Source organism: Urocitellus parryii, chromosome 6 (assembly GCF_045843805.1).
Source record: "Urocitellus parryii isolate mUroPar1 chromosome 6, mUroPar1.hap1, whole genome shotgun sequence".
Taxonomy (NCBI): Eukaryota; Metazoa; Chordata; class Mammalia; order Rodentia; family Sciuridae; genus Urocitellus; species Urocitellus parryii.
This window is the reverse complement of record NC_135536.1, coordinates 183,121,905-183,138,478: the sequence shown is the minus strand read 5'-3', so window position 1 is coordinate 183,138,478 and position 16,574 is coordinate 183,121,905. Positions and strand designations below refer to the sequence as shown.

The following is a 16,574-nucleotide window of genomic DNA, read 5'->3' as shown; positions in this document are numbered from 1 at the left end:
CAGGGCATGGCCACCAGGAAGCAAAGAGAGTGCTCTGCTCACCAGAGACTGAATATATACCCCAAAGGCACACCCCCGGTGACCTACCTCATATAGCCACCCTACCTGCCTGCGGTTACCATTCGGCTAATCCATTAAGTGAATTAATGCACTGATTAGGTTAATGCTCTCATAGTCTGATCATTTCACCTCCAAACTTTCTTGTACTGTCTCGCACACATGAACTTTTGGGGTACCTCATATCCAAACCCTAGCACCTTCTCTCCTGTGGGGGTCGCCTTATTTGCTATATTCTACATTTGGCCCAGGGTGGTCTCCAGTCTGTGGCTCTGACCCTTCCTTTTCTGGTTCAGTTCTCACCTTCTCTGTTTGAGCAGTCTCAGCACCTGCTGCTGATCCTGTCTTGCCCTGGCCTTGACCTCCTGGCCCAGGCTGTGGTCACCTGCTCTTTAAGTCCTGGAATTATATCACTAGCAGAACATCTCTGGCTGGCTTTTGTACTCTGACTTCCCCTGGGTCCCTGTTGCTTCAGGCCTGCTCTGAACTCCACAGGAAGAATTATAATCAGTTCAGCGTGACCACGTGTTCCCTCATACCATACTGGCGGCCTGAGAAAGTCTAAAGGGACTATCACTTTGCTGCAGGGCATCCTAAAGAGTGTGTGTTCTCTCTTTGCATCTGCTCTTCAGACTAAATCCTTAATCCCCAGCACGACTGTGGGTGCTCCTGTCTGCAACAGCTGAGCAGCTTGCAGCCCCCCAGGGACCAGGTTCAACGCACACATTTCTGCCAACAGGAGTGAGCACTGTTGGCACTGAGCTGACTCAGCTCTTCATCCTCATCCACAGGCCAGATCATGAGGGAGACGGGGCGGGCAGGGGAGAGTCCACTGAGTGATACGAGGGATTCCCTGATGTGTCCCACACCACTGAACCTGTGTGGAAGTCAAATTTGTAGCCTAGTTTTGCCTAAACAGGGTGGAGAATGCCCTTTTCTGAACACACCTCTGCATTAGCATGCATTACACGAATCTTTGATTTTCTGTTGGCACACTTCACGGAGAAGCAAGTTCCAAAACTGTAGAATTGTCTCTACCACCCATGCCCAGCACCTAGCTGTGCCCACTATCACCCTTATAACCTAAGCATCCTTCAGACTAGGCAATGCAAAGGTAATTGATACCACCCATGCAGAGGTCACGTGGCTTGTCCAGTTCAATGGCCATGGACTACATCTTGTTTCTGGTCAAAGTCCAAGCACAACTCTAGGCATAGTTTGACTTCCCCATCATGGAGGCAGATGGACTGACTGGCCATTCCTATACCCAAGCCACATACCACAGATCCCTGCTTTAAATATGACCCTTACCTCACCACATCCTGGTTATTAACCTTGACCTGACACCTACCCCAGTCCACAAAGTGCACTGCAGTCTTCATTTCTTAGACAACTTTATACGCAACTCTAGCTTTGCCTAAGGTCTTATTCTAGTCATAGCCTGAATCTTCTCTCTTCCCCTGGGTTCTGACAGTACTACAGGGTAGATCTCTCCAAGCCCAAGAGAGTGGTAGAGATCACCAGGGGATATAAAGGGAATCCTGGCCCAAGGGATATATTAATAATGACTGTGGCTGACATCATTTGGGCATGACTGCTTTTAATGAAGACTGAGGTGCAAAATTTGAATGAACGAGTAAAGTATTTTAGAAGAAAGGCATTTTCTTGCATTCATAAGAGATTCTCCATATGGGTCTCATAGAATCATCTTGTAGGGCCACGCAATACCAAATTGGAGTTTGACCTACACAGAGCATTCATTGTGAAAAACAAAGTCGGAAACACAGATTCGGGAGATGCTTGGGACAAAGCAGAATCAGCACTGGAGGAACGATTTATTTGAGTGGCCAAAGTGCTTTCAAACAATCAATCAAAGCGTTTCCCATCTCACAGGGTGCTAACCTCCATTTAAGGCTGAAAACGAGGGCACCTTCTGTCAGCAATATTTAGCAGATTTAGTTGTATATGCTGTGATGAAATCAATTCTAACCTCTTAGGACCGGCTGGCTGGGTAACACAGGAAATGTGGGATTTTAGAAATGTGTATCTTCTTTATACTCCATTCAGTCCTTATTAAATGGTTTTTCACAGCCAAGGTAGAGCTATCTTTGAAAAACCTGTATCTCAGTAGTGTTTTCCAGCTACTTGACATTGACTTTGAGTTAAATCTTAGCTAAAAGCAATTACTGTCATATGATGAATTGAGGCAATTTATTTATTACTTGAGAAACATCCTCCATGATGTCACTTAAAATAATGATGGAATAATCCTTCTTAAGTCCTCTATTATCAAACAGATGCAGTCGGAGAGGCACCATTTCTGCGGTGTGGGGGAGGTAGTCGGCAATTTTTTAAAAATTAGACACAAAAGCACTAGTATTAGACATCAAGCAGAAAACAGTCACCTAAACTTGAGCAAAACTTGTCGCTCTGTGGGATTATGAGAGATGCTTTGGTTGCTAAAGATCAAGAAAGGTGTTATAGAGAAAGCCCAGAGATTAATCATGAAACTAAAGTCCACGTACGAAGGGCATGAAGACGGTGGTTGATATACAAGAAAAGTGAAAAGAATGAAGGAACTTAAGTTAAAAAGGTCAAGCCTCAATATCATTTGAGCAAAGCCTGTATAATTTGGTCCATATAACAAGATTCACATGACATGTTCATCGATCCCTTAGATATTAGAATCTGATATGCTTAGAGGAGGGCACCAGGAGAGATAATCTTCAAGAAAAGTCAGGTTTAAAGCAGGACTGCCTGATAACAGCAGGTGGCAGACCCAGCAGGGAAGAACACACATGCAAAGATGGTTTTAGCTGGCGGCTCAAGATAAGATTCTGGATCTCCTTATTGCTAGTCTGCTTCTTTTTTCCAAATATTTGAGGAAAGACAACCAGATTTGGGGGCTGAGCAATCTCTCCCCTGTTAATTAGAGAGTATTACAATAGTTTAAATAAATGTTGTGCCAGAAGACTGACAGCAACTTGCTTCTCTTGCTTATTCTCTTGGAGCCCAAGAAGAAAGAAAGGAGTAATAATCAGAGTCTCCTCTGAGGGGCTATCTGTGAGCCTCTGAAATGGGTGTAATGATAAAACCTGCTCTTTAGGGTTGGGCTGAGGACTAAAAGAGATTTTAGGGTCAAAGGCAGCCTGGATTGTAATTAAAGCCCTAACTGTGTGCCCTTTATCCTTAATTGTATTAATGTTTCACATGTGATTAGCTATACTGACCCTTCTGTTACTATCTTATGGCGGGGGGCGGGGGGGGGGAAGCCAGTAAGAATTTCTCTGTTGTGGCTTTGACTTTGCTAAAATCAAGATATAGTGCTGGACATTCTCCTCAATTTATAAATCCAGTCACCTCTCAAAAGTGGCCAAGCGTAAGCCTAGCATTGCTTGTTCAGAGGAAGCCTGTACTGGCCCTGGGGCCCATCTGGTCTCAAATCTGTCCTTCACCGTTGCCTTGTTCTACTGGGACACTCAGGTGACCCTTGCATGCTGGATTTCCTTGACCCATGTGCCAACCAGCTTCTGGGTTTGCTCAATGCAAACTAGAGCTAGTAGAGCAAGGGTCAGGGGCTGAATTCTCCCTCTTGGTCTCAGTCCCTTCTTCGATGGCAACCAGGTATATCCCATGCCTCCAATGCCCCCACATGTCTGTTGGAGTTCCACCTTCTACCATGGGGTCTGACCCCAGCAACTCTTTTTGTTTCTCCAGTCTGGGCTGGATGGTGGCTTCCTGATATTGCTACTCTCCATGTGCCTTATTATCAACTTCTGATCCCTATGTGCCAATTCTTGAGCAAAGTTTCTTCAGTTTAAATGCTTGGAGTACTTTCTCTTTCTCCAGTTGGCTATTAATTGATGTGGAATCTGTGCTAATTTCTAGGGATTCCTTTCTTTCTTCCTTTTTTTTAAGTTTTGTAAAGAAGAAAAAATTTGATTTAATAACTTTACATATATGTATATTTTTCCCTGTATCAACATCACACTTAGGAGTGTAAAATATCTGGAATACACATTTTTTTTTTCATTAAGAAAAAGCCAGCAACAGCATTTGTTTCTCCCCAGGCTTCTCGCTCCCCTCCTGTTCACTACAATTTCAATCCTCAAAGACTGCCAAAGTAGTTCATGATCACAATTACAAATACTTTCAATGCTTTGGGATGCAATTTGTAAAGTCTAGAGGCTTGAATTTAATGAAGTATCCAGATGCTCTCCTATCAACTTCTTTCCTTTCTTGGACTTCACTTCCATCTTAAGAATAGCCCATCACCCTGAAGAATTCTTTTCCAGCCAAATCAAGCAGGTAGAGTGCATACCTGACTTCAGCAAAGCCAGAAAGTTGCCCAGCTTCTTCATTTTCCCCTGTTGTCTCCTCTTGGCAAAACCTCATAATCAGAGATGTTTGTGATGCTTAAAACCTTTGCTAGCATAGAGGTAGGAGCACAGATTCAGGGTTTCAAAGGTTTTCTCTACTGAGTGCCAGATGCATGCAAAGCCCAAGTAAAGACAGAGAAACTTTTCAACAAAAAGAGTCATTAAGGAGACAGGGTAAACTGCCAACACAGTGAGATTTGCCTCTGATAAGCCACATTGGGGATAATATGCCCTTGGACAGCTGAGAGGCCACTGTGTTTTCAAGAGTGCTGCTTTTAGGAATGGCATCCCCAAGAGCCAGCTTCCTTTCTTTACCGTCAGCAATGATCACCAGCATGGGTTATGCATCCACTGGGATTTACTTGGGTTTTATCAATTGCAATTAGATGTTCTTTATCTGTGACTTCTATTTTTGCTCTATATCTTTACAAGGAAAATTCTCTGAAGTAAAGCTATGAAATTGGGCCTGTCGCCAGTGAGAGTACTTTGAGAATGAATCATTAATCCCTTGTTGCCAAATTATGTTATTGCTGCCATTAAGTCATCCAGATGTAAGCCTGATACGGGCCTTGCCTCTATGAGCAGAGTTAAGTGCTTTGCTCTGGGGCTTTGCCTGCCTTTATTCTAAAGTCTGGGATGCACTCAGGCAGCAGGTCTGCAACCACGGTTTACAGACTCGTTTAGCCCAGTTCCAAGGGCATGTCCCCATTATGCCACAAGTGCCAAGAGTTCCTTTAAGTTTATCAAGCGCTTTCACCTCCATTAGATCATTTGATTCTTAAAAATCCCTGTGAATTTGGCACTTCTGCCCTATTTTACAAATGATGCACATCATGGTTAATAGATTTGATCAAGATCACACAACCAGCCACCAATGGCACCCAGATGTACACTCCTGTTTCTGATTTGAAACTCATTGCTTTTGACCCGTGTCACAAAATCATAGCATTTGAACGTCAGAAGAGGCTTGAGACGTCATGTAGTCCCTTCTCCTTGGAAGGTGGCACATTAAATCCCCAGATATCCTCATGGTTGGTGACATATCCCCTACTTAGTGAGTAATCTGGAAGGGGCAGGGCACTGGGGAGGATAGACCACATGAGAATCCTGTGACTCTAAAGATGACAAGGAGGATTCTTCTCACCAAGAGTGTGGGCATCGTGGGCATCGCTGACATTAAGGGATGCAAGTTGAGATGGGTGGATGACATCAACTGGCAGAGAAGAAAGGTCTGCACCTCATGAATGTGAAATATTAAGGGGTTAGTTAAGCATCCAGGAAGGCAAGGAAATAATAACATACAGAGACAGAGAAGCAGGTAAAAAGGAGAGTTGGCCTTAGAACAGGACTTGGGAACCATGTTCCCTGCTATCTCTGCATTGTGGTGTTGCATTGAATGACTCTGGGCTTCAGCCTTAGCCAAAAGCTCTTTCTCATTAAAACTTTTCCTTGTGTTGGTCCCTTAATCTACTCCTGTCACTTCTACCCATTGATATTTGCTCTGATCTTTCAAGTTAAAAAGTCCAAATCTACCTCATATTTTAAAATGGTCCTTTAGCTGCTTGAAGGAAAGAATTAGGTGTCATCTGACTCTCCCTTCTCTAAGCTGAGGATCCCGATTCTGACAAATGTACCTTTGAAGTCAGTGATCTTTGAACTTTAACGTGCGCTTGAACCATGCAGAGACCTTGTTAAAATACGGCTGCCGACTCAGTAGGCCTGAGGTGGAACCCAAGATTCTGTATTTTTAATAAGGTCCTAGGTTACACTGATATTCTGGCCATTGAACCACTTTTTGAGGGGCAAGTCTCTTTGCTCTGGGGATCCACCTTAAGGGCTCGAGTCCACAACTCAACAGAATTCACAGGAGTAGTCCTTTAGTCCTAGAGCCATTTCCCCTATATTTATATAGACCCTTGTTGGGTCTCAGGGATCCCTAGGGAAAATCAACTGGGATGATTGTTTGGTGGGAGACAAACCATGACACCTTGGCCTGAGTCTGGAGCTAAGATTGAGGGAGATAATCAACCTCCAAGGAATCAAGAGCCATGACTTGGGCACTTGGTTTCCATATATAAGAGTAGACATCACAGTGAAAGTGACTGGGCTGGAGCGAGGAAGAGAGAGGATTCTAAGCCACTATAGCTTTGGGGAAAAGAGGAGAGGGCAGGAGGCAGCTGCTGCTGCTTTGAGCAGACAGCTCAGCCTTTTGGAGTGCTCAGAGCTCAGAGGGCACAGCTGGCTGGGGCATCAGTTCAGTCCTGGAGCCTCATGTTAGAGACAAAAGTCTCCCATCAGTGCAAGTTGTGCTCACGTGATTGTTTTGATAATCCCGTCACACAAGGGACCCACATAGAGCCATTAGGCTTCTCTAATGGGATAAATGATCACCTGGTGCCTAGTTGCCAATTCTGATTTACTTGGATTTTTCTAGGGTTGGGTCTCATGGGGCACAGAGACAAAGAAGAGCCATCAAAATCCATCCCCCTTCTCCAAGTTCTCACATTCCCAGTCCCTGCTTTACAGATGGAAGTCACCAGAGTCAGAGACAGATTCTTCCAGGGACTGGGGCTGATGCTAAGCCAGGCTTTCATGAAAAGGGTAACTTAGGACAAAAGTGATCCAGACACCATCTCAGTGATAGGCTTCTACCTCTTTGAAAATTCTCCCCTGGATTTTTGGGCCCCAGCCAGCCAGCCTTCTATGAGGACTCAGTAATGGCAGACCCTCACCTTGCCAGGAAGCACCATCATTAGCCACACCTGGTGTGCTTCTCTTCAATTCCCATCACAGGTCTCAGTCTACACCACTGTGCACTCAGGATGTGAGCCCTGTGGACACACCCCCTGACTCTGCAGTGGGAGCTGGACTATCCAACTTCTGTCTCTTCTTCTTTTCTTCCACTCAAGTATAGGAGCCACACATGACTGCGGTCTGGCCTTTAGTCCTAGAGTCATTTCCTCTATATCTATAGCACCTTTGAACTCTGTTGCCTTCCTGTATGAACAGAGGCACAAATCCCCAGAGATGAGAGAAAATTCCCTTAAAAGAGTGCTTAAGTGAAAGTTGGATTTTCCACATCCCAGGGCATGATCACATCCCCGTATCTGAAGACTGGTTAGACCAGTCAACCATGGCCCCTCCTAATAATCTCACTGTTGGTGTCTGTGCATTCAGCTCTAATGCCTGTTAAACCACTGGGCTAAACCACTGGGTTCTGGCTTTTCAGATGGCCTCCCTAAGTCCCCTGGATACTTCTCTGTGATTCTCAAATATGGTCTATTCTTGGTTTCATGGTCACAGCTGAAGGTGATTCTGTTTAGGAACATTTTAGAATTGTGGAGCCGGGGCGGAGAAGAACAATCTAATACTTGTCAATATATTCTTCACCTTTCTTTGGCATAGAACTTGATTCTACCCTGGAAACAGCATTAGACACAGTTGATCATTCCCTCCTTCTTGGAACACTGTTCTTTTAGCTCTAGGATGCTACACTCTCCCAGGTTTTCTTCCTACCTATCTGCACACTCCCTATGTTTCCTGTGCACCTTTAACTTCCTCTACCACTTCCACTCAACAAATACCACAGATTCTCATCTCTCTATTTGGAGTCTGTTTCTCTTTTCACTCTTTAGTCTCTCCCTGGATGACTTCATCCACTCCCATGCTCTGAATACCATCTATGTACATGACACACACACATTTTTTTTACATCAGACCTCTTTTCCGAACTCTAGTCCTGCATTTTTAGCTATCTAAGTTTTTGGTGTATCTCTCAAGCTCAAACTGCCTTAAACACATACGCAGTTTCCCTCTAAAGCTATTATTTTACCATTGTTTCTAGAATCCATAAATAACACTATCCTCTACGGTGTCACGCAAACTAAAGATTCGTAGTCTCCTTGACAGTTCTTTCTCCTTTATTTCCCTTACCTTATTCATCAACAGATTTTATCTATATCTATTCCAGGGAGTTATGTCTTTTATTTTATCTGTGTATCTCCACTTCCATCACGTGAGCCAAGCAACTTTTGTCTCCCACCTGGATGCCTGCAGTGGTCTCAAAACTCATCTCTCCAATCCCCTTTGGTTCCACATTGAATCTGGAATGATTGTTGGAAATACAAATCTGACCATACCATTGCTCCATGAATAACATTAAAATGGCTTTCTGTGTTTCTTGGGCTATAGAACAAAAACTTTCATGTGGCCTGTAATGTTCCCTGTGCACTGGTTCCTGCTGCCCTCTACAGCTTTTCTCTGAGCCTGTTCTCCTTGCTTTCTCACTCTTATTATACTATATCTTTTGAACGCACCAGGCTCCTTGCCCCACCACACAGACTTCTCTTGAATCCTTTGCTTAGTTACAAACTTGGAGCTCACCCTGGTGGACACTTTCTCCCAGAAGTGACTCATTTCTCTTCTATGCACTTTCCAAGTATCTTGTGCGTCTCTGTTCAAATCCTAAATAGACTTCAAAGTTTGCTATCGATAATTTTTAGCTTATTAGTTATATCCCACTAGCCCCAATCACCACTAATTGTAGACCCTTTGAGGGCAGGTGCTATGCCTGTTTTGCTCCCCAAATGCCAGGCATACAGTGGGTGCTTGTAATTATTTACTGAAGGAATGAAGCATGAATCTCATTAGACCCAAGCTGATAGTGGTGCTCATAGAGTAAGAACATCCTCTACAGGGGCTCTTTGCCTTTATACACGCAGTCTCTAGAAAAGGACTAAGTAACGTATGTCAATGAATAACTGCTCCAGAGCCAACATTTGTTCTCAACCCAAATGAAATGACTCTGTCAACATTGAGGGAATTGTGATCTGAGGTGCTCTACCTCCTTTGAGCTTGGTACATGGTGGACTAACCGTATCTTGGAAGTCATGCTTCCAATCTGGGAAATGGAGGCTACCAAGGAGCCACTCAGAACTAGCTCTTGCTCTGGAATGTGAGGCTGGAGCTGCTAAGAAGGCAGTTGACCAATTCCTGAGAAAGTCTCTACACTGTAGATTGTCAAACCCTTCTCAGAAGGCCCTGGTATTTGATGAGTTTTAGCTAGTAAAAAGGATGGGTAAATTCTCATCCAATAGTGCTTCAGGGGAAGGCCCTCTGACCTTACAGACCACATAGTTAGGCATATAGCACATGGGTACTCTGTAGCAAAATAATGCCTGATTAAATTAATAAACAAGTAAATAAGTCTGACCCACACACCTTTATACCACTCCATCATCATCCACTAAACAAGTCTGAGGGAGACCTGTCCTAGAGCCTGCCATTAGATGAACATGACATAGTCTCTAGCCTTGAACTCTTAACCGTATCCACTAGGGACACTTGGTTAGTAAACTGAATTTCTCCAAGTTCAGGCAATGTGAGGAAAGTGCTGTGAGAGAGAAAACACTCTACACTCTGAAGCAAAAAGAAAAGTGCATCAGTATGCTGGAGGGCTGTTCTGAAACATAAGTAAGTCTGGGGAGCCAGAACCAAAGCTTATGAGAATTAGCATCCCTAAACTCAAGACTCAGCCGCGTTCTGTGAATACATGACGGAAAAAAGGAGAAAATTCAATTTGATTCCTTAAGAACAAATGTGTGTGGGCAGAAACATCATCCCTTTAGCTAAACACTGAGCAAGCACTAACATTTAGGGAGCCCCTATTATGAGTTAGGCTCTCTGCTAACATGGGAAAACAAAGATAAATGAGGCATAATCTTGCCTCTGAGGAGCCTGCAGACTGGTGGAGGAGACAGATGTGGAAACAAATAACTAATAATATCACTACATTGTGGTAAGAGATATTGTGAGGTATGTGTGAAATGTTATAAAGTGTTATCAGAATTTAGAGGAGAGAGAAACTCTCCCGGGGATACAAGCAACTGGAGAAGTGATACTGGTTGATGAAGCATAAGCTGGTCCGGATGTGGCAGAATAGTAGGGATGGTTTAGGAAAAGGATGCTTTGGACTTTGAGCTGCTGCACACAAACATGGCACCCATGAGAACCTAAGGCAGTAGGAGGACATTGACTTAGGGTGCTGGTAGCCCCTGGACCTCTCTCCAGAATGTCTGAAACAGGAAACTACCTTCAATCCCTAGTACCTAGCATATATAGGCTGGCCTTTGGCGTTCTTTGGTTACTAATTTTTCTATGCCATAAGCAAAATGGTTGTTGTAGGAAGAAGGAGACTGAGGAACTTGGGAACTTCAATGTTGAGTTCAAGGTTTATGACCATTGAGACCTAAACTTGGAGCCCTAAACTTATAGAATCCTGGCCCTAACTTCATCAATCACGTGACTTCTAGAAGATAAAATCACTATCTACCATTTAGAATGTTTGTGGGATTGACCAAGCTAGATCTGTGAGTTGCCAAACACAGGATTAAGTGGCTGGTTCCCCACCTTCCTCTATCAGGGTTGAGTCCGAGGTTGTTCCCCAATACAGCATAGCATTAGCTTAAATGCCAAAACTTGGAGTGAATCCAACGCACTTCCCTTTAATACACTAAACTTTTACCCTACCATTTGTTTCACATAGGGAACAAAGCAAAAACTCTATCTTTAAAATTCCAGTGCTTTTAATTGTGTTACCTTGATATATAGCTACTATTTTCACCATTTATCTAAAAGAATAAAGCAGAGTTAGGAATAATTCTTCGAACCCAAGAACCAAATGGTGGTTCCAAAGTTGGATCCCAGTTACAAAACAGTACAAGGAACAAAGTACTTCTTGATCTCACCAGAGGAAAAGGATGCCCTAACACAGCAATTATGGAATCTTGGGAAACTCAATTTCTCGACATGTCAGTTTCTTCATCTTCAAAAGGGTCCATGGGACAAGGTATACAAAGCTCTTAGCACAGTGCCTGGCACCTAGTTAGCTCTCTGTAAGTGGAAACACTCGTTTTGATGACTATTGTCTGAACACATACGTGAGCCTTTTCAACACCTTCCTCCTTCCCTTTTCCTCTCCCAGGTGCCTCCACCCAGAATTCTAACACCGTGGAGCCCGAGAAGCAGGTGGACAACACGGTGAAGATGGCGGGCGTGATCGCTGGCCTCCTCATGTTCATCATTATTTTGCTGGGCGTGATGCTCACCATCAAAAGGAGGTGAGTCTCTGACTCTGCCCTGAAGACTCTGCTGACCCCAGGTGACCCCACTTTCATGACTGCCCTGCATGGCCAGGTCATTGTTCTGTTGGTCCCTGTCCAGCAGCCATCTGATGACTGTTGAGGTCCTGAAATACTTGAGCCAGCTGTGGCTCCTTGTGTTGTTATTGGGAGAGTGTGTTCTGCCTGCTTGACAAGTGGCCCAGAGAAGGCCCATTTCTCATGGAACCAGTAATTCCTATGGGTAGACCACGTTGTCATGCCTTTGGACTCTATATCATGAAATGAGTCTTCTTAGTGTTAACTGTTCTGTGGTGATCGCTCATGTTCTAAGATAGCTGGGGAGGTCCACAAAGATAGATGATCCTAGAAGTACAATCGCAAGAAAGTAATGCTTTACCTTTCATACCATCAGATCCAGTAGCTGAATCCCAGGTTGCCCTCAAACTTCTATGAGAGTCCCAGAGACTCTCCTACTCCAGGCTCCTTCTGACTGCATGTCTCACAAAACCTTCCCAGCTGGTTGTTGCTGCTTGGTACCTCTCAGCAGGATGCCTCTCTGGGCCCTTCAGGCCAACTAACACAGTTTTCCCATACTCTGTGTGTGTTTTTCCAAACTGCATTGCTGATGAAAAGCAAGAGTGCAGATGCGTCCCTTATTCCCAAGACCCCAGCATCTTCTGTTTAAGAGAGATTCATAAGGCTTGAAGATGACACTAGACAATTACAGAGAGGGGAAGGAAATACAAAGGATGAATATCAGCTAGCAGTGTCCTGAGTGATCTGGGTTATTCCTTCTGGTCACATCTCCTTAGCTGCTGCCTATCACCACATGGCCATGCCTGCTTACCATCTCCATGTCTTCCCAGTTCCATCTCCTGAGCGTCAATCTTAGTTACCCTCCCACTCCTCAGTCTGCCAGAGCCAACAAAGCATTTATCTACCTTATAACATCTACTGTGCCAACATGCCCTGCCCCCAGGAAATACAGCCATTTTACGTTGTTGACCAAACTAACAACTGAGCCTCAAGCTCTTGGTTTGGTTACAGAGAGTTCTGGATGACCCTAAGAACAAGGGCCAGAAACTCATCTCCATGTACAGGAGGAAAGATGCTTGAGAAACTTGTTCCCCTCCAGAACAAAAGAAAGGAATGTCCCAAAGACTAATTCCAGCTTCTACTTTAGGAACCACATGAATATGATTGCAGAGTTGTTTTTTTTTTTTTTTCCAATAAAGTGATGTTCCCATCTCCAGCTGTCAGTGATTCAAAAATACTGGTTTGGCACCATGCTGTCAACCATGCAGGCACCAGAACATCCCTCTGTCCCTCACTCACTGTTCTGCTTAGAATCAGCCAGTCCCTCCTCTGACAGGATAGCTCAGGGCAGGAACCTCATCCTTTTCTTACACCTTTTATCTAATACCATCATTTCTCCTTGAGCTCCCAGCAGGATGGCTGAAGAGTTAAGGTTCTCATCCAGCCACAGGATGTCCCCTGTTGGTGGGGGGTTAGGGGGGACACTGGGGCCAAGGAGCCCTCCAGGGGCTAAAGACAGCCCTGCATTGTCATTAGCTCATCATGGTAAAGCACCACCATATTGTCCATCTCAGGGACGGGTCAGCTGTGTTACATGAGGAAGAAGATGAGCTTCGATCTCTATGTGGGCAGTAAGCACATTGCACATAAGAGATCTTTGCCATGTTTCTTAGCAACACCGACATATTAGAGGCAGAGGGGAGTTTGGGATTGTCGACCTGGAAACAGTGACCAATTTAATAGAAGTGAATATCTCCTCGACAGACCCAGAGTTTCCTCATTCTTTGCCACTGATTTGTAAGTCAGATATGCTCTTCCAATTTTGCTCTTTCTAAAGCCTGGCTTAACCCACGTCACCGTCGTCTGTGAGCTTGTGAAGAAATTTCACTTCCTTCTCAACAGCTATTTCTGAAATGTGTGACTTTCTGGGAGGGAGGGAGGGAGGGGCTCTCTGTTGCCACGGTGGGAGCAAGTCTGAAGTGAGTCTTTTGTGTAGTTTTAACCTCTTCTGAATATCTTCATCATGTCTCACTTCTATAAAACCCTCTTCCTCACACTCAGCCAAGGGTGTCACATGATCACCATGTCCTCCCAGGAAGCAAAACTGAAGACATCATGGCAGTGTGTGTGGAGTGGGGATGCCGGTCAGTGTTTGTGTATACGGTATCTTCTAAGAAAATGAAACATTTTCTGACCTCGTTGATAGGACAATTTACCAATGGATTTAGGGAAGAGGAAGACAGGAGAGAATGGGGAAGAAAAAAGAAATTAGACATAGGTCTGTACTCTTTTCACTTAACCTACAGCATCTTCCTCTGTCCAGAGATGGTCAAAGGACAGACAAGGGCATGGTGGGCTCCTTTGCTTCTGTGCACGTCTTCTAACTCCAATCCTGTATATAAACACAGGGACACGTCAGGCAGTTCAATCTGCTACTAACTCACGGCTGGTTATACCGCTGTCCACAGCTAGAAGGAAGAGATATTAAAGGAAAAGAAATCTCCAAATAATAGACAAATCTCCAGGGCTCAGGATCCCCACGTCAGCATCTCTTCAGGGTCCCATCATCACCTGCAGTTCCTGGATCCTGGGGTTCTCAGAGGTGGCACACCTGCTGTACTCCCTCCACTGGTTTGAGCTTGTGGGGGTCCTCTCCCTGTCCTCCATGGGCACGCACACAGCCACTCTGGTTTTTCCTCTTCCTGATAGATTCAACTGACTCAAAGTTTCCCTAAAGCTACAGCCTCAGAGGTTTCCAGGAAATATAGATATTCCCAGCGGCTCCATGTCAGGGGCTCGCCATTGTTGGTGTTAGGACTCTCTTCCCTTCTCCAGAGTCTTTCTTTTCCTCTTAGGGGTTTCCTTTGTGACAGAGAAACAGAGAACAGAGAAGGACTTAAGGTTCAAAGGGCTGAGGGAAGGGCTTAATGAAAGAAATTAAAACTGATTTACATGTAGAGATTGGAAAAAAGAGAGAGGCAGGAAGAGATGGAGAGGAAGACCGCCAAAGTCCGAGGAGGGTTTTGTTCGTGCTTGCATTTGTTTTGTAATAAGGGAGAGGGTCTCCAAAGACTAAGGCCAAAAGGGATATGAGGTGCTGGTGGGCCACTTACATGACACTCCCCAATAGTTTACAAAGGATGCAAGTTAAAGTTCAGATTTTATTTATTTATTTTTCTTTATTTTGGTATGACCCTTGACTGTTTGGACTGGGCTTCTTTGAGTGTGGGACCGTACATAATCAAGACCATGTGGAGATATACAGGATTATATGAGCATTTTAAGACAGGTACCAGGAGCCTGTCTCTGATAGAGTTAATGAACAGTGTGGTTTTACCCAGGTCACAGCAATACGGTTCCCCTCTACTCCTGGATCTATTGATCACATGGAGACCTTGGAATGCTCTAGTATGGGTGCCAACATATAGTAACAAATACCTCCTTTTCACGTGTACCATTTTGAATCCTGACATAAAGAGAGGCCCATGGCTGGCTTGGTCCTGTGGTCCTGGGTGTCCTTCACTCCTCAACTTCCCACCTTACGTAGTTACAGCCTCCCCTACAGAAATTAGTGGCCAAGGAGTTAATACAAAGGGATTTGGGGTGTCTTTAATGAAAATTAAGGTGGGATTCTCTGAATCCTTGTGCCTTAACCAATTTTATCTCGATGGTTAAAGGTGTTTACTGGCCACTCATACATGAGAAACTCTACACTTTAATGTTTGTGGGATGTGAAATTATATGCATATGTCCCCAGGTTTCAATTTTATGCCCTGGCCATACTCTCTAGAGTCCCATGGTTCCCCGAAAGCTTGAGGCCATGTAAATTTGGAAAAGGAAACACTGGATCCAGGGTTAGCAGGATTCTTGCAGATCTGCACAAGGACTTGTCAGAATCCTATAGTCACCTCTCCATCCCTTCATACTTTGAGAACTAGGAAGTTTTAGGGAGATATTTTAAAGTTAGTTCTGAGCACGACTCTAGCTACTCTCTCTATTCTCCTCCTCTGCTTAGCTTTGCCTGGTCCAGACTGAATTTTCTGCCAACCATGCTTTGCCTTGTCCACATAGTAAGTTTTCCAAAGGTATATCTGGAGTGTCTTGGTTTTGAAATATGAGAATCAACTCTGAGATATGCATGCACCTCTGAGTACACATTGATTCTTTGTGATTTCTATCTGCCCTCCAGTAATTCCCAGTCTAATGGATGCAGACCCTTTGTAACTGGACTGGGAATCAAAAACAAAAATTGTCCAGTTTCTGCAGTAGTATTGATTTGCTGTTTGCCATGGAGATGACACTTAACAAATCCCATTCTTTGCTATGTGAGATGCCGCCAACCTTATAGGGCTGTTTTGGAGATCAGATAGGCTAATGTTGGCCTATATTTTCCTGAGAAATGAAAATGTACAATGTCAACAGGAGCCCTCTCTCACACATGACCATAACTAACTGTACCAGAGCAGGTCTAAGCTCATCACTAATATGCTAACCGCAGTGTTGCAATCAATGTTCACACATTGAGCTAATTTCTCTATTTCTATGGCTGCCATATTTTTATTATAATCCTTCTAATAATCATAGTTGGCTAGGTCTGTTGATACTTCTATATATTTTTTTAATTTTTGAGAAAATTTCAAAGGGGTTACATGAGCTGGTCAAGGTCTTGGGCAGAGTTGAGATGCAAACCCAGGCTCTGTCACCCCAGATCCCATGCTGCTAGCTTCTATGCTATCAGTCCAAGGAGACCAGTAGGAAGTAAGAAAATCATAGACCTGGAGACAGGTGGCTCAAATTCAAGCACTACTTTTCCTCTCTAGTCTTATTTTTTGCTGCCTTCACACTACTCTCTGGGCATGTGTTTCCCTGAGTGAAATGTCCTGACATCTTTCTTCCCCTGCAAACTTTCTATTACCCTCTAACCTTCTGCCCCAAGGTTTTCCAAGTAGGACTCCCAAGTATTACCTCCTCTCCAAGGTCT

At 44.2% G+C, this 16,574-nt stretch overlaps 1 protein-coding gene across 2 annotated transcripts in view; it reads left to right on the top strand.

Annotated features, from left to right (window-relative positions):
- Ptprt (protein tyrosine phosphatase receptor type T) overlaps window positions 1–16,574 on the top strand; it is a 1,043,151-nt gene that overhangs the window by 874,678 nt on the left and 151,899 nt on the right. For both annotated transcript variants that reach the window (XM_026383218.2, XM_026383217.2), the window contains one exon: window positions 11,419–11,554. In XM_026383218.2, coding sequence (XP_026239003.1) covers window positions 11,419–11,554 — 136 coding nt within the window. The remainder of the gene's footprint in view (window positions 1–11,418; window positions 11,555–16,574) is intronic.